The 18,077-nt window shown below is 36.0% G+C and overlaps 1 protein-coding gene across 1 annotated transcript in view; it reads left to right on the forward strand.

Annotated features, from left to right (window-relative positions):
• LAMA2 (laminin subunit alpha 2) overlaps positions 1-18,077 on the forward strand; it is a 518,385-nt gene that overhangs the window by 452,722 nt on the left and 47,586 nt on the right. The window contains exons 44-48 of the mRNA XM_072965855.1: positions 1,293-1,447; positions 7,760-7,903; positions 8,888-9,021; positions 10,887-11,046; positions 13,842-13,966. Coding sequence (XP_072821956.1) covers positions 1,293-1,447; positions 7,760-7,903; positions 8,888-9,021; positions 10,887-11,046; positions 13,842-13,966 — 718 coding nt within the window. The remainder of the gene's footprint in view (positions 1-1,292; positions 1,448-7,759; positions 7,904-8,887; positions 9,022-10,886; positions 11,047-13,841; positions 13,967-18,077) is intronic.

Raw genomic sequence — 18,077 nt, forward strand, 5'->3', positions numbered from 1 at the left:
AGTGGACCAATGGTCTACTTAAAGTGTACGAAATGAAGGGTAATTGTGTTTGTACAATTATGTAACAAGAGCTTTGACCCCGGTAACCCTCATTTCAGGTTAGCAACTCTATCGAAGTTAATAATAGACCTTTGTTCTTTTTAAACATTACTGACAATGTAACTCATACTTATGAGCATGAGTTCAAAATACTTACTTTAAAACCTAGTTTTAAAATAACTTCCTTTTGAGCACATTTGATTCATCCCTAAGGATTAACTCTCAGATCATTCATAGTCCATCGAAGCCTGTAGCCTTGGACCTTAAGCAATTTTACTTTTTCATCAAGGTCACAATGACAGAAAACAGAACAAATTGTGCTCAATCAGATAATAAATGGCATGGTTTGGATAAGACTGCCAGCATCCTAGAGACAGAATAATTGATTTTCCATGTGCTATTTGTCCTCCTATGAAAACTACACGCTGAAAGTCTCTGAATCAGTGATAACATTCAATTATTGTAAGGTTAAACCCCTATTGAAATCATCAATATTCAACCTTTTAAAAATTTTAGCTACAAAAAATGACAGTTTAGTATGGTTCAACCTAATATAGAGAGCAGGAGAATCAACTATTCTTCAAAATGAAAATGAGCTACAGCATTGAAGTTTTAATTAAAATATAACAGGCCTTTAGCCTAAGGGCTGTTCACCATTGAAATGTTTTCCAGAAGACATTTTGATAGCTTTTCTCATTAAGATGTGCAAAGGAAGTGAGAAAAAGAAAGAAAACCAAAAAAAAAAAAAAGAAAAAAGAAAAAAGAGAGAGAGAAAGAAAACCAATTTTGTGTGAGAATCTTGACTTAAATATACATCTGGCTTGGACAGACTAGGTAACATTTTAAAGATGCTTCCAAGTCTTTGATTCTATGACTACAGTTCTATTCTCTAAAGATTAGCTTTTTGGTGAAGCTAGAAATTAAGCATTGAATTAAGTTTATCGTATTTGTGATCTTCAATGCTAACTTTCACCTTAATCATAAAGCCAGAGTGTTGGCCATCTTTCTCTAACCTCTCTTCTTCTGACCTGCTTGAGTCCCAACTAAAATATTTCCATCTGCCATCACAAACTGCTTCAACTCTCTTGGCCTCACTTTTGTCACGTGGATAAATGAAATCCCATCAATTATTTAGTTAAGCATTTCTGTGTGTGTGTGTGTCTGTGTGCATACATGTGCATGTGTGTCTGTGTCTCTGTGTGTGTTTGTGTGTGCATGTGTATGTGTGGTATGCACTAATCTTGTTCCATCAGTTGCCGATGCAGATGCCACTGTGAAAAGTCTAGAACAAGAAGCTGATCGACTAATAGATAAACTCAAACCCATCAAGGAACTTGAGGATACCCTGAAGAAAAACATCTCTGAGATAAAAGAACTGATAAACCAAGCCCGGAAACAAGCCAATTCTGTAAGCTCTTTGGATTTTCAGTATCAGTAAATGATTGTGATTTTTGGTAATATTCCCAGAAGGAATACCTTTCCCCAGTGTATCCTATTGAATGATGTCTGGTTCTTTTCCTTTAATTTGAAGCTATTTGGGGAGGGGGAAGGTTAGAATTTTTCCTGTAAATTTCAAAAGTCATTTCTTGAGATGAGTAATCACCAATTATTGTTTTACAAATGAAAGTTCTATTACTGTTTGAATAGAGCTAATACAAATCTTAAGAACAGAAACCTTGTTTTTGTATACTCAGAAGGCATGGATGACAGTGCCTTGCTCTTGATGAAAGCAAAAAAGACCAACCAGTGGGATTCTAGAAGCAATGAATGAACAAGGTTATATGGAATAGTAACAAAAAGGAACCATTAGTTTCTGCATATTCTTTTGTCTGAGTATGAGCAACCAAAAATTATTTTGGTTACAAACAATTTCTACAATTTTTTGGAGTAAGAATAGGAAACACTTCACTTGTCTCAAAATGTTCTCTTTATTAACCCAGTTAGAAAACTATTAGTATAGAGGCAGAACTTTCTAGAAGGCAGCATCTTAATGAACCAAGACAGATTAGAGTAAATGCCAATATGAAACATTAGCCTAGTGAAGTCATCTTATGATTATTTTAGAAATAGAAGGGGAAAAAAAAAATCTTCATGTCTTCAGGTTTAAACTCAAATCTTTGTAGATATCCAAGCCTTCTATCTCAAAAATCCTATTTACTTATTTATTCATTCATTCATTTAATTGAAGTGTAGGTGATTTATAATATAATATTAGTTTCAGGTATACCACATTGTGATTCAGTGTTTTATAGATTATGCTCCATTTAAAAGTTATTACAAAAGAATGGCTATATTTCCCTGTGCTGCATTATATATCCTTGTGGCTTATTTGTTTTGTACATACCCTTACCATGCCCCTCCTCCTTCTCTCTCCCCACTGGTAACCACGGGTTTGTTTTCTATATCTGTGAGTCTGTTTCCTTTTTGTTGTACATTCATTTGTTTTAGTTTTTAGATTCTACATATGAACGATGACATAGAATATTTGTGTTTCTCTGTCTGACTTATTTCACTAAACATAATATTCTCATCCATGTTGCTGCAAATGGCAGAATTTCATTCTTTTTAATGGTTGAATAATATTCCACTTAACATATATACCACAGCTTCTCTATACTTAGCTTGCTTCCATATCTTGGCTATTGTAAATAGTACTGCTATGAGCACTGGGGTACAAGTATATTTTTTAATTAATGTTTTTATTTTCTTTGGTTAAATACAACCCAGGAGTAGAATTGCTAGATTGCATAGTACTTCTAAAAAAAAATCCATTTTTAAACAATGTAAAACTAAAATGACCAGAAATAACTTTTCTTAATCCATCAACTTATTTTTTAATAAGCAGCCAAGAATATTATACCTAAGTGATAGTGTATGCTTTTTCCTCCTTCTATATAACTGATACTTCTAAACAAGGTCAAGATAATAAGTTCAAAGTGGACCTTGAAGAGGAATTCATGACTGAAGAAAAACCTAGAAATGACAAAAAGATTAGTGAAGACGAAGTACAAAATCTCAGAGTAAAAGAAGCAGACAGGGTGGAAAAGACGTACATTGAGCTACAATATGAAAACCTCGCAGGCAGTATGATGACAGGTGATCACTGAATACGTGAAGCACAAGGTGAAAAGAAATCAGATGGTACTCCGAGGTTTGTGTTTTTATTTGAGATTTAGCCAGCACAGAAAAAGCATCGCCTACATGCAAGGCTACTTGCTGCGAGGCATGCAGAGATGAATGAGGTAGTCCTTCCACTCACAAAGTTTGTAATGTCTTAGGAGAAATAAGACAAGTACATAAATAACTCTAACATAATGCTGAATACGGTGCTACATCACATGAGCTGCTATGTTCTGAAAGGAAAGATCACCTCTAGTGGGGCTGGAAGATTTCCTGAAGGGAAAGACTTGAGGCAGGGCCTGAAGTTGGACAGTCCTGGACATGGGAGGAGAGGGTGAGGGCGGAGAACATGCCTAGGAGAGGGAACTAACTTGAGCCAAGGCAGAGAGAAAAGGCAGTTCAGGGTCATTTCATGACAGAAGAGTCTAGTTTTACTATTGGTAAAGTGAACATTAAACCAGAAATGTCAATGGAGGCTAGGTCTTTTCAGGCCTTAAACAGGTAAGTTAAACAGTTTCTTTCAGCTGCAATTATACCTAAGGTAAATCTCACCAGTGGGGAGAAGCTGAAAGTTCTAAAATTCAAAGTGTAATATAATCAGAGTACTGCTTTTTGAATATGAATCTGGAAGTAGTTTGTGGGAAAAATCAGAGAAACTAGAAAGAAGGAAGCAAACTTAATGAGACCCAACTGTAGCCGTGGGAGTGATGAGAAAAAGAAAGAGACTGACATGACACTCCTGTGTTGTGCAATGTCAAGTTCAGAGAAGCAATCACAGTAACTAGTCTCTTGTGAGTCACTATCCTAGCCACACTTCCTGACTTAATTATCAAGTGGTGAAATCTGGACTTTTTATTATTTCTTCATTGTAAAGAAATCTAAAAATATGCCCATATGCTCATCAGTTATGAGTGCCTCCCCATCCCAGCCCCTGGGAAGAGAGATCAAATCTGGTGTGTAAATATATCAAACCTGTCTCAAAATACAAAAGGAAAGAAAGATATAAAAGTAATTCCTGAAAAAAAAATCCCTGTCCATGCCTTTTAAGTAAAATTTCAGCTGCTTTTGGAAAGGGAAGTTACAATAAAATGCCTTATTTTTTTAAGGTGTTAGAAATATATAAGCAGCCAATTTCTTTTTCCAAATAGGTTTTGTACTAATTGAAGGTTGCATATGCCTGATTTAGAAATATATTTATAATCTGACATGAGTGTCTGGATGTGGCCCTAACATACTGAATGTGACCAAGAAATTAAAGTTATTTATTTTGAAGTAGATTTATTTTGGTTTGTTGACTCTGAAATCGAGTGGCTGATACTCTTTCTAAATGAATGACCTAGTTAACTGGATGAAAAAATGCAGTGAAAATCCAATAGATATAATAATGGGATCCTCAATAATGTTTAATTGAGTTCATGATGATGAATTGGTAATCATATTGTATGAGAAATGCCTTAGAGATAGCTACTTCTTAGTGGTTTTTGTTTAGAAGTCTTACTAAGGGTTCACTTTAGAAATAACAGTAAGTAATATAGCCAAGTATCTTAAGAGAATGCTGGTGTTTCAGAAATCTCTCCCCCTCTTCTGAGAGGGATATATACCAGAGAATTCTTGTGGAGAAATTTTTAAATACTGTGCTTTGATTTACCTGTTTTAAGTTAGTTAAAAGAAATATCTATAATTGGAAAACAATACACGAGTTATTTAAATGGAGAGATTAGTCGCTATCGACTGGTTACCAACAGTTTGGGCTGCCTGAGTATTTCCGATACTGAGAGTATATTTAAAATCATAAGCCAGAGAACAGAAAATCCAGAGGGCTTTTATATAAACATGGAAGAGTGGAGCAGTAGGTTACTTTACAAGATTAATTCGTGGCATATTGGGTATAACGACGCCATTTTGTTCAGAGAACCGTAGATTTTCGGTATGTAAAGTGTGCCATAAAGCAGATTAATTGTAACTCCTAGTGACATTAAACACCCTTGGCTCTAAGGCGGCTGCTCTCCTAGACTTCCAAGCCTCAGATGGAGTTTCATCAGTTGAATTAGGCTTCAATGCTGGTGCTCCGTCTTCTACGCTTTGACAGCGCCCTTTTCAACACTCCAGTCATGTAATCCCCTATCATTCCTACCAAGTAGGCTTAAGCAAGGACAGAAACTCACCCTGACCAGCCACGCACTCCACCCTCTCAGACATTTCTTCTCCAAACAGTAACGGAGGAGTATTACTACATTGTGTTCTTTGTAACATGTATGAGTTCTTTGTAACAACAAAAGAAATAACCAAAATAACATATATAACAAGTTTAATCACAAATAGCAAAAATGAGTAATTGTGGTTAAACTAGCCATAATATAGCTCTATGACCAAGCCTATAAATCATGTATGAAATAAAGATAAAACAAACTACACACACAGTTACTTTTGACTCCTAATCCGGCCCCACGAGGAATTTGGATGTGATTTCCTGCCAGGGATAGCTCAATCTGTTACTCAGTTCTACTCATGAATTCCTATCAGACCTGGAATTCTTCTCTTTGATCTTCTTACGATGTCAGTGGCTCTTATAGCCTGCCTCAGATACTAAATTTGCTCAGTGCCAAGATCTTATCTGATGGTGGTTTTGGTTCACTTGCTGCAAATTCCTAAAAACTCACTATGTCCTACACCTTTTCCTGAACATTAAAAACATGTAAAGATTGCAATTCTGCTACCTGCCCTCCATTATATTATTTTTCTCTTGCTTTATTTTATCCTTTTCGTCTCTTAAGTCCTGGGATAACCCTTTGTGTAGCTGCTATTTATCATGTTAACACCCTCTGCCAGCCTCCGCTGCACATCTACCTTATAGTATTAACATCCAGAGTAAAAGCTGAACGGCTCATGGTTCTGCTATTCTGCAATTCATTTTGAATCATCTACGCTTAGTGTTTTATTTAGAAGGGAAATCCTATCATTTGTGGAGCAAAGAATTAACTTCTTCACTGACAACCACACCACCAGGGAGACTATCTCTCCAGAACATAGAGAAAACACTCCAGGGACCAGAGTGGACCCCAGTGCTGTGCTCCGCAGTTGTCAGACGGGGTCCCACCCTTAGAGGGGAGGCAAGGACAGCAGCAGACTTTCTAGATTATTCCAGCCCCAGGCCACACACAGAGTTCCATTAGGGCAAGCCCGTTTTCTTCGCTGGGTGATGCAGTTTGGATAGCAGATTAGGTGAGGAAAAGTGCAAGTATATGAGTTAGGCAGGGTCTGTGCGGTTAGTTAGGCAGCGATTCAGCAGATCCGCTGTATCCTCAGGATTTCTCAAGCTTGGATAAATGTACATATTTGTCAGAACCAAAAGTTCCTCCGTGGCTTTCCTGAATCCAGCACCTCCTCTGTGTCATCTGTGCCACCTTTGGAGTGGGGTCCTGGTGCTGCCTTACGCTCACTCCCCAGTTAGACCCTTCAAGGCACCGCCTGACTCATCATAACGTGGAGATTGGTGTCCTAGGCTCTCTTGTTTGGAGACTGCACTGCCTTTTTATTGGGTAATAATAATACTAATTGGCTTTCTTCAAAGTGTGGAAAGTGCAAGAAGGAATGAGAAAATGGAAATTCACCCCTAGTGAGGGCCAAGAGGATTTCTGAGGCTAGACATTTGAATCAGTGGCAAAGAGAAATTTTATATCTTCCCCTGTTTTTGCCTCCTACTGTGAGCACTGTCACTCACAAAGTAACTGATTCTCTCTGAGTCCAGGCAGCTACATTGCTGTCCTGAAAGTACCCCTTAGAAGATGCATGAAAGCCAAAAAAAATTAAATGGGATAATCAACTAGTGTTATTTGTGATTGAAGAAAGGCTCCCTAAATGTAAGTAAAAATTGGTGTCATCTCTATTCACATAGGAATTCCTTTCTTAGCAATTTATAGTAATTTTTAAAGTACTAGTCAAAAAGAAAAAGGAGCTGTTAAATACATTAGTAATGATAGCCGTTGGAAATGATTTCTTTTTCATTTCCTGGCAACTTAATAAGAAGGTATAATTTATTCTGAAATGTATGTTCTGAGTGGAATGATTAATAGTCTTCTTATTGTTAGAACATCTAGAACAAAATCTAGTTGGCCTCTTTCCACTGTACGAACATGGGAGGGTAGGTAATTTCCTCTTGAAAACTAAAAGAAAAATGGTTTCCTACTTTAAGCAAATCCAATCCCTGAAATTTGAATTGTAAAATTTCATTAAACAGCCTGAATGAAGATCTATGCCATTATCTTCATGTAAAATCACCTTTTGAGAATGTCCCCATATTCATCAAGGAGTCAGGGATGAAAGTAAGAATTTGTTAGTTGCACGCTTCAAAAAATAGTAGCGTGCTAACAAGACACAGGACTGTGAGCAGCTCATTGTCAAAATGCTGGTGGAGAGCTGCTCTTCTGTGCCCTCATTAGTGAGTATAATGGTGTCTGCATTTGGGCATTTAATGTTACCATTTGGTGATGGAAAAATAATTTCAAAGAAGAGATGATGATGGCTTTGTGGTTGTTTGGGAGCTACTTCAAACTTTCTGAGAGATTTAGTCTTGGTTCTTTGTACCTTGTTTTCCTTGAAGATCAAAGTATCTGTGTCTTCGGGAGGTGACTGCATTCGAACATACAAGCCAGAAATCAAGAAAGGAAGCTACAATAGTATCATTGTCAACGTAAAGACGGCTGTCGCCGACAACCTCCTTTTTTATCTTGGAAGTGCCAAATTTGTAAGTCTAACATTCAACTTTTCTTTGGCCTCCAGTGTATGGGTTTAGTCAGAGGTTAACCCTGGTAGTATGGAAAGTGTATAGGATCCAATAATGTGGCCCCAAAATTGGTAAGGTGGACTTTCAGATTTGAAAAACCTCAGAATCTCACCTCACAAAGTTCTGAAGTGTCAAATTAAGTTAGAAGGCAAATGAAATGAAAACTTTTTACAGTGTTTAGGCACATCTGCTTTCATTTCTGAGTACATCAACATTTATTTTGAATTGTATTTTCAGATCCAGACATTTAAGAAAAAAGATTAATAGGAATAGAATTTTTTTTCACTTTAACTAAGAAATTACAATAAACTTTCACGTTAAATGAAATGGCGAACTGTGTACTAATTTCATACCGGTAAAGACTCTTCTGATTCATGTTGAATTTATGATTCAAACTGAAATAACAGAAATTGTATCTGGAAGAGCTCACCCCAAAAGTTCTAATTCCTTTCATTTGCCCCTTTTGACTTTGTATGCATGGAAACCTCTCAAAATGAAGACTTTTCAACAGACCACTTATCACGTAAATCAATGCTTGGAATTCAGGGGAGAAATTCTGGGTCACTTTGGATAAAATATCATATCCAGCCCCTCAAAAACACCAGCGTCCGTCATGAAAACAATGAACTCTGAACCCAAATATGTGCTTTTATTTCCACCACAAATATCAGGGTGACAAAAAATTTTTGTCTCAGTGTTAGACCTAACTAGAATTGGTTGAATTAGCACTTTGGCCTCAGCAAAATAGACATTTGTGTCGTTTTAAAGATATAATAATATCTAACCATAGATAATAATAGATCATATTATTTGGGACTTTTTATCATGAGGCTTCTAATTATTTCACATACCTGGAAATGGCACCTGTTGAAAAGACTCTTCTGGCCTCCTCTCTCAGGGTGCTTTATATCTGGTATCTATTGTTTTTGTGTTTCTCTGCACTAGGTTGACTTTCTGGCTATAGAAATGCGTAAAGGCAAAGTAAGCTTCCTCTGGGATGTTGGATCTGGAGTTGGACGTGTAGAGTATCCAGATTTGACAATTGATGACTCGTATTGGTACCGTATTGAGGCATCAAGGTAACTAACTCAATAAAAGTTAAGATAATTGACAGGATTTTGATGTAGCTTCATAGTTTATAAGAAAAAACATTTCTCTTTCAATAAGGTAGCTATGTATGTATGTATACAAATTTTAAATATCATCTACGTGTTTAAGTATGTGTGAACGGTATCTTTGTAGTACCTGTTAGGAACTGACAAACCTTCAAGATATTGAACAGACTGAGCTGTCCATTCTGGCCCCCTCTTCTGGAATCTCAAGGTTAAGTTGTTTTCAGTCATCTGAAGGAGATGTACTGAGACTCACCTTCATCAGTACAATCCAGAGCACAAAGGTGCCATTGGTGTCTGCCTTGGGTGCAAAGCTCCTCTTGTTGTCTGCATCGCAGGCTTGGCTACAGGCAGGTGCAAGATCCAAATGCTGGCATGAATATATATGTCAGGTCCACACAGGAAAATTGATTTCCAACAGGAAATTGATTAATTCTAACTTTGAATCTTTAATTCAATTAACTTCTAACAGTGTATAGATTACTTATAGAACTCATTCTTGTCCTCAATACTTTCCCCTCATTTTTTCTTCTTCTTTTTTCTAATTCTCAATTGCCTCCTAAACACAAAGCAGCTAACAGTTGAGGGGTTTTGTTAAAGGCTGAGGGCTAGAGATGAAGTCGATCAGAGATGAGTAAAGAAGACTTGAAGATCTGGTGGTTGTTGAGTCTAGGGGATGAACATGTAGAGTTTCATTCCATATTTGTATATGTTTAATTTTTTTCATAATAAAAAGTTTAAAATAAACTTACTGGGAGAAATATCTTCAATTCCTTTTTAAGATCTTCAGTGAAAACATGTGTATGTGTGTGTGTGAGAGAGAGCACATGCATGCAACAGATAAAATGTGCTTGCATATGTGATAGTGTGGGAGGGATTAAGTACTTTACTGGGCTTAAGAATACTTATATCTACAAAGTACAGTTCTTCTATTAGAAGAGATATATTTTGTTAAAGGAGAACCTTATTTGATAAATTCATTCTATTGTTTCCACGTATTTCAGTTAATACTGCACCCTCAAAGATAAAAAGCTTACCAGAATGAGACAGCAGGGAGAGAAACGTGACATTAAAGTTTTGTTATGACTGCTCATTTCAGAAAAGAGATCAGATTTTCATATTTAACAACTCACGGGAACCACTCACTAAAGAAAATGAAATACAGTAATAATAGCTTTTCAAATTCTACTAATTGAATCTAAACGTGAAGTTCTGTACAATTTGTATACACAACTCTGAAGAATGGATGTTATGCTCTATACATTAAGACGGTATGCCAAACAATAAATGATGCATGATTCCAGGAAGACTACTTCAGCAAACTCTGATCCAAGATATAATAAGGGATTTTAGGAGAAATTATGCAGCTTATGATTCAGAAGGGTGGCTTATTGAGGGTTCACTTGCTGAGTTAAATTAGACAAAATGCTAAGTGAAGTAATATCAACTTGTTTAAATAGTACATGTAGGTAAATAGTAAATTGTTTTGTAAAGCAAGGGGAAAAAGGCTTTCTATCTAACCTATGGCAATTCCATCGGCTGATTGCTACTCTGTCATTTCCTATCAATGCTCACACTCAGAATCAGGATACACTGCTCCCTGGTCCTGGTTGAATCTGATGGTAAACATATAGCAGAGATCAGACTCTGGGTTTTGATTTGCAGCTTAATGAATCTGGAACATTTAAAGCAAAACACCCAGTTATCTCTGAAATATTCTAAAACAAGGCCTTATATTTTATATACCATTTAAATCAAAAGTGACCAGAAATGTGATACATAGTTCATTTTCTATATTTTCTTCCATTTCATTTCAACACGTGCCCTGGAAGAACTGGGAGAAATGGAACCATCTCTGTGAGAGCTCTGGATGGACCCAAAGCCAGCATTGTACCCAGTACATACCATTCAGCGTCACCTCCAGGGTACACTATTCTAGATGTGGATGCAAATGCAATGCTGTTTGTTGGTGGCTTGACTGGGAAGTTGAAGGTAATGTGTTCTTCCCCATCCTGTTTATTTCATTTCTGCAGACAGTTCCTGCCATGACTACTTTAGGAGAAGACATGATAAAGCACGGCAAAAACTTGACCACTGTATACTTAATTTGTTTTTTATGAAAAGCTGAATATGTTTTGAGTAAGAATTTTCTTCCTTGAATATCCACTCTGGAAACACAATATTTTTAAACCTATGTGTATTTACTTAAACAGTTATTGTTTTGCCCCAATCTGTGGCATCAATTTTTTGATATTCTTATGTTAGTTGCCGCAGGAGCAAAGTGTTTTTTAAAGATATCCCATTTTCTCAATCAGTTATGATTCATTGATATGAAGTGCTATAAAGTTCAAACTCACATCTAATTAAAAGATTTATGAATACCTTGGGAAATATCACAGGACCCATAAGTCTTCAAATCATGATCTGATTTTTAAAGTTTTCAAGTTGCTCTTCTCATTCTTATCGAGAGTAATGCACTTAATATTCATAATTGCTTCATGACAGGTCCTTGTGCATTTCAAATTGCAAAGTGTCTGCATTTAAAGAAGCTCGTGTTGATTAAATGGAATTAGGTGTTGGAAAACGACCTGTGGGTGAGATGTAAGAGCACAACCAAATATTACAGATAATCCTGGGCTTGTCAGAATCATCCCAGGATGAGATTAGTCAGAAAATGTGAAAAGCTAGGGTGACCCCAAATTTATGAGAACTCAACCTTCATATAGAGTGAGGTTGTTTTATTTGCTTTGTGTATGAGATGTGACTTTAAAGTATTGGAATGGGTTCTGCACTATACACTAAAATCATCTTCATTGCTTAGAACTACATATAAATATATATGCTACATAGTAAAATATAGTCATATTACCAACTTTTTCTCCTCTTCAGAAAGAGAAATATAGGGGTAGGACTGAGTAATACAAAAAAAAAAAATAAGATTTGAAATTAAATCCAGGTTGAATTCCCTGCTCTGTCACTTACTAAAATATGACCTTAGGCAAATCATTTAACCCCCTGGGCTTCAGTTTTCTCAACTAGAAAAGGGAGATGAAAATATCTATCTTGCTTGCATATTGTAAGATATAATAATAAACTTTTATAACATTTATATAGCCCTTACTATGTGCTAAGTAATACTCTGAGTAATTTACATGAATAAACACTTAATTTTCATAACAACCCCAAAAGGTAGATAGTATCTTCTTCATTTTATAGTTGAGGAATCTGTGTAAGAGAGAAGTTAAATGATTTAACCAAGATCATACAGCAATCAGTGATGGAACTGGGATTTGAACACATGTTACCAGGCTCATTCTCTATTCTTAATCACCATGCTTTACTGCCACAATGAATAGTGAGATTATGTGCATAAGATTTATAACAAATGCCTAAGATATAGTAATCAAACCTTAAAATGCACATTAAATAATTTTTTTTCTTATTCAGATGTCACTAGGCATAAAACAACATTTTTATGCCAATCTGAGGAAGAAAAAAAAACAGGCAAATGAAATCTATAGAAAATCTTAATCATTTTAGCCAAAAGTTTCAAGGCTCCTGCCACACCAGCCTAGAAACCGGAAACTGAAAACAAGTTACTCAATGAATATCTGATGGAAATTCAAAGGAGTAGGAAAATATCCCAAGTATAGTTTTTCTGATGCAAGAAGGAAAAGCAAAATGCAAGTAGAATCCCCAAATAGGATGATCAATCTCCGGAAAATTAAGAGAAGCTTCCACTGATGACAGAGACTTCCAAGGGTCAGTCCTGACTTGTAAATGTCAGTGTCTCTCATCAGTATTCCTTCTCCATGGCAGTGCACCACTCGATCAAAGCAACAGAAAGATGTACATGTTGATGCGTTTAACCTAAAATTATAACTGCAAATATTTAACTGCTTAGTGACCATCTTCTTATATTTGTTCTAAAACCCAAATATGTCATTTCACTTTTTTCTTCTATATTATTCAGAGAAATGTGGATTTGCTTTGGCAAAGTGTTTCTGAAGTTTTAGAATTATATCGATGCCAAAAGAAACAGTTTAAATTACATCAGGGTTCTCTGGAGTGGATCAGATCATTCCCCTCCTTCTTGACTATGTTATATATCAAGCTTAAGACCTTTCCCTGTGAGAAGGACACCAGGGCTGTCATTCAACAAATATTTACTACACCCTTATTTGATGCTGGCCTCTGTGCTCTGTATGCCAGCAAACAACAACACAGCCCCTTCTCTTACAAATTCACGCTGTCCCTTCATTCTTCTGCCCTGGAAACCTGTTTGGGTGTAAAAGGAAATGAAAAATTGGAGACAGCATTATCACAAGGTAATTTACATGCAAGCTTATTTTCCCCTTGTGTAGCCAGTATGTATTGTTTCTCATGATGTCTGGAGAGAAATCTTAGTGATGTAGGAGCACTAACATTTATTAAACACCTTCTCTGTGCTGGTCACTGAATGAGGTACCATAAACCAATTCTGTTATTTAATTCTCCTAATAATTTCATGTTACAGACTTAAAAAAAATAGAATCTCAAAAAGAATAAGCAGCTCACCTAAGATCAGGAGCTCAGGAGTGTTTCTTTACTAGTGGTGACAAACTGGTATATAGCACAGAATAACCCAAGATCTGTGAAGACATGATGTGGTTAAAAGATGGATATGTACACACCCAAGATTTTCACAAAGAGTGGATAATATCTACTCCACATTCTGCTGCTAAGAACTCTCATGGATTCTCTAAGATGTTTTTGAGAAATTCTAACAAATATGTTTCTCTCTGCAGAAGGCTGATGCTGTTCGTGTGATTACATTTACTGGCTGTATGGGAGAAACATACTTTGACAGCAAACCTATAGGGTTGTGGAATTTCCGAGAAAAAGAAGGTGACTGCAAAGGATGTACTGTCAGGTTAGTTGAGATGAGGGCTCTCCCAAGGTCTGGCCCGCGCATCACAAAAGCTCTAATGTTATTGTGCAACGTTCTATTATCACATAAATGATGTGAATGCAACAAGTTTGAAGTGATTGTGTTCAAAGGTGAATTTACCAAGAAGCTAAGAAACTTCAAATCCGCTCCCTCATTTGTGCAGGCATTTTCCAAGGCCCTGGGAAGTACCCTAACAGTACTTTGACATCGTCATATGTTTTTGTAAAATTTGCAAAGGTAAGATATTTGAATCTCAATCAGTCAAGACTATATTATCTCTCTGCCCCAACTCACCTTCGTGTCCAGGAGATGCTGCATGTCTGGGCAATTCTGTAGTCATAAGGAGAGCTCTCCCTAAACTGATTAAGCTTCAGGCCTCTCAGAGCCTGGATTCACTCTGTTTATGTTTATAACAAAATATAAAACGGTACTGCAGGTTTTATCTCCTACAGGATTTCTCCAATGACACATAGCATCCCATAAGTGTTTCAAGTGGAAACCCATGGGATTCGAAGATTCTGCTTAAGTGGAGAAGGAGAAGCAGAGGCTGAGATAGGCCGGGAAAAATTTCCATAATAAACATCATTAATTATAAGACAGAGGTTAGAATGTAGGAATTCAAAAATATTTAGCAAGCATATAAAGCATATGTAGAGAATAAATATTCTTATATAAACCTGACTAGAGGATGTAAAACAATTAGGTATAAGTGGAGGATTTTTCTGCATAACAAAATCAGACCCCACTGATCAACTGAAACTACAACAATTTTAATTTTAAATTAAAGCTATAAGATTAAAGTTAAATACCTGGAAGCTTAATATATACACACAGCAATTCTAAAATCATTTGATGCTAAGGGGTCTGTATTTTTTATTTCCAATGTAAAGGGCACATGCACATTGCCAGGACCTAATTTCCCCAACAATGAAGCAGAGTACACTTCACATTTCCTTCTCATCTCTAGAGTTTTACGGAAGAAAAGCTCTTTATCAACAAAACACCTGAAGCATTTAAATATTCATTCAGGAGTGCATATTATGTGTTAAGACTGTAACATCACTAATTATCAATTCTGCAGTGATCTCATGCCTTCAGTATATAAAGTACTATATGAATTACTATAATTATAATAGTATTCACATATATGAATATATATATATACATATATATATACACATACATATATATATATATATGAATTTGTAGGGTGTTTTTCAGTTTAGAGAAATTCACACTTACAACTTCCGGATACTAAGAAGAATACAGTCCAGTTCTACCCATCAAGAAACTTATAGCCAGAAGGGAAGAAAAGACAGATAAGAAAATAGCCAAAACACAAGGGATAATAAAAATCCCCTTAAAAAGGTGCACTCAGGCTTTACTATGATTATTCACATGGAATTAAGGGCATCAAGATCTGCTTCATGGAAGAGGTGACATTTAAGGGGGGCTTTGACACGAAGTAAGAGTCCAAAAGAGGAGGGAGATGGCAGATAGAATGTGGAGAGCATTCTAGTCCCAGGGATCAGTGAGAACAAAGGTGGGAAGGCTGGAAAGCCAGAATGTTTTTAGAAAAGAGCAAGTGAAGTCTGTTCTGCTAGAACACATGCTTCATAAATGTGAATTCACTCAGACAAGATTGAAAAAAGGGAGAATAATGTCATTAAGGTGCGGAAGTCGCACTGGTTCATACACACTTCTTCCCAGCGGGTTAGTGTTTTGTTCCATTAAGTAAAGGCAGCTGAATGCAAAGTGAACCAACTCAGCTGAGGACACCAAGCTCAGGAGTACTGGGTCCAGAGTACAGCCTGCAATACCCATTCAACCATGAACTTGCCCTTGGTTTGGCCAAGCGCTTTGTCTCCGAAAAGTTCATTGCCCAGTCCTCTTTCATCATTGTGTATATTTACCACATCTGTCACTCAACCAGGTCATCCTCTTCTCACACTCCTTGCCATCAAACTACCTTCACTTAATCCTTTTAAGTTAAACCTCTACATTTACTGAAATAATTCCTTATTTTAAAAATTCTTAACATATCTTTTTGAATCATGCCAATATTTTTATCAAGGTTGTTTGTTTCCCTGAGTGAGCTGATTACAAAGTTGCATCAGTTTTGGGTATCTTGCCCTAGCCCTATTCTCCCATAAGCCTTGGTATTTTTAGGAATAATTTTTACGGAACTCCTCCTGGTGTTTGTTTTCTTTTCAGGAGAACATATATCACATTTTAACATAAAACCAATTGTTCCACTTGTAGAGCAGAAATGATGATATGAGGGAGATGAACTAGATGAGGTTATAAGGCAGAGACTAAGAACATTTTGTAGAAGATCTTGGGATGTCAGTCTTAGAAATTTGCATTTATTCAGCAGTCAGTGGAAAGGACATAATTTTTGTAATATTTTAGAAAGGTTATCTGTGCTATTAAAAAAGAAGTGTATCTTATTTTTCTTAAACTTCTGAAAATCACATTAAGATTAAAATAGGAAAAAAGCTGCTACAAGTAAAATGTATTGAGCTGAACGCTGAAACAATGATGAAATGTTAATATACTAAACCCCAATACAGAGTCATTCTACAGTTAACAGGTTTTACATGGAAGAGCATAGCTTTAGCATAATGAATCTTTACTAACTTGACCAGAATCAAGGTTTAAAAGAGAAACATAAGGCAAGTTAAGAAGCTTAGCATTTATTAATTATAAAAGGTCACTTTTCCTGGTACATATATTGAAAATGAATAGGAAAACTCTAGTATAATGTTAGATATTGAAATACTATAGATTACACCTGAAAAGACTCATTTTTCCCTCACCTCAAAGTCATCAATTTGAAGCCAGACTTACCTGGTTTTGACTAATGAATTAAATGAAGTGGGCGGGGCTACATCTGCACGCTTTCCTGTCCCCAGCCCAGAACTTGCTTGCAGTTTTGCCTTTTGCTTGAGTAGAAGAATATCCTATAGGGTTGGATTGGGATGGGCCTCAGAAATCATTCACTGACTTGACCCTTTCATCTCAGAGCGGAGACACTGAGACCCCCAAATATCAAGTGACTAGGGAGATTCCACATCAGACTCAAGGGTACCACCCATCTACTCTGCTATTTTTTCCATTATGTGTTGAGGAAATTAATAGATTAAAAGCATAAGAACATCAGGATATAAATATCCCAGAGTTTTGTACAAGGAAAATAAAAATGTGACATGTTTTTTTAATCCAATGCTTATCCCTATATTATATTGTGACGTGATTTTTTTTACAAGTTATAAGTAACTGAGCTAAAGCATTCAGAAAACTGTCAACAGTGACTCCCATGGCCTTCCTGGGGTTCTCATTGGTAGCATGGCTGTATATAATGCAAAATCCCGGTGTCTGAGAACCTCATGGAACTTCTCCTTGGACTCTATGCAACATTTTCTTGTGTCAAGTGTAATGCTCCAGAAATTAATGGATTGTTATAATAATGATGAAGGAGGGCCAAATAATAGCTAATTAATTCACTATCAATTATACTGTTAATAAACTGAGTTCCTCAAACTTGTAGTTAGCACTTTTCTGAATATTGAAAAAGCATCTTTTAAGTTTACATTAGAAAAAAAGTATGACATCATCTGATCTTATATCTTTTGAGATATAACTTCAAATTACAAAGACCTGACTATGAAAGACACAGAATGACTCTTCCCTTCCTTTTGTCTTACAGAGTTTTATTTCTCTCTTTCCCAGAAACAGAAAAAGTCATCGTGTCTGAAATTTGTAACAGTTCTTCCTCTACAAGCCCATTAATGTTTGTACATATTATTTAGCTGAGATTTCATGCAAATAATATTCTAGTCTCTTATTATTTTATGACTTTACTATATTTCTCACTATCTTCACTTCAATTTCAGAGATTCAAATACAAGCTAATATGCAGACGTTTAAAGTTTAAACATATCCTCACAATCGCAACTTACTCTGTTAACATCAATTAGATAAGATAAATAGATGATAACTCTGCATTTGAAAAAGAAATCTTTTTAGATGTTATATTTACAAGACATCTTATTCATTAATTATTCAACCAATATTGATTGAACATATATTC

This window comes from Vicugna pacos, chromosome 8 (genome assembly GCF_048564905.1).
Source record: "Vicugna pacos chromosome 8, VicPac4, whole genome shotgun sequence".
NCBI classification, from domain to species: Eukaryota; Metazoa; Chordata; class Mammalia; order Artiodactyla; family Camelidae; genus Vicugna; species Vicugna pacos.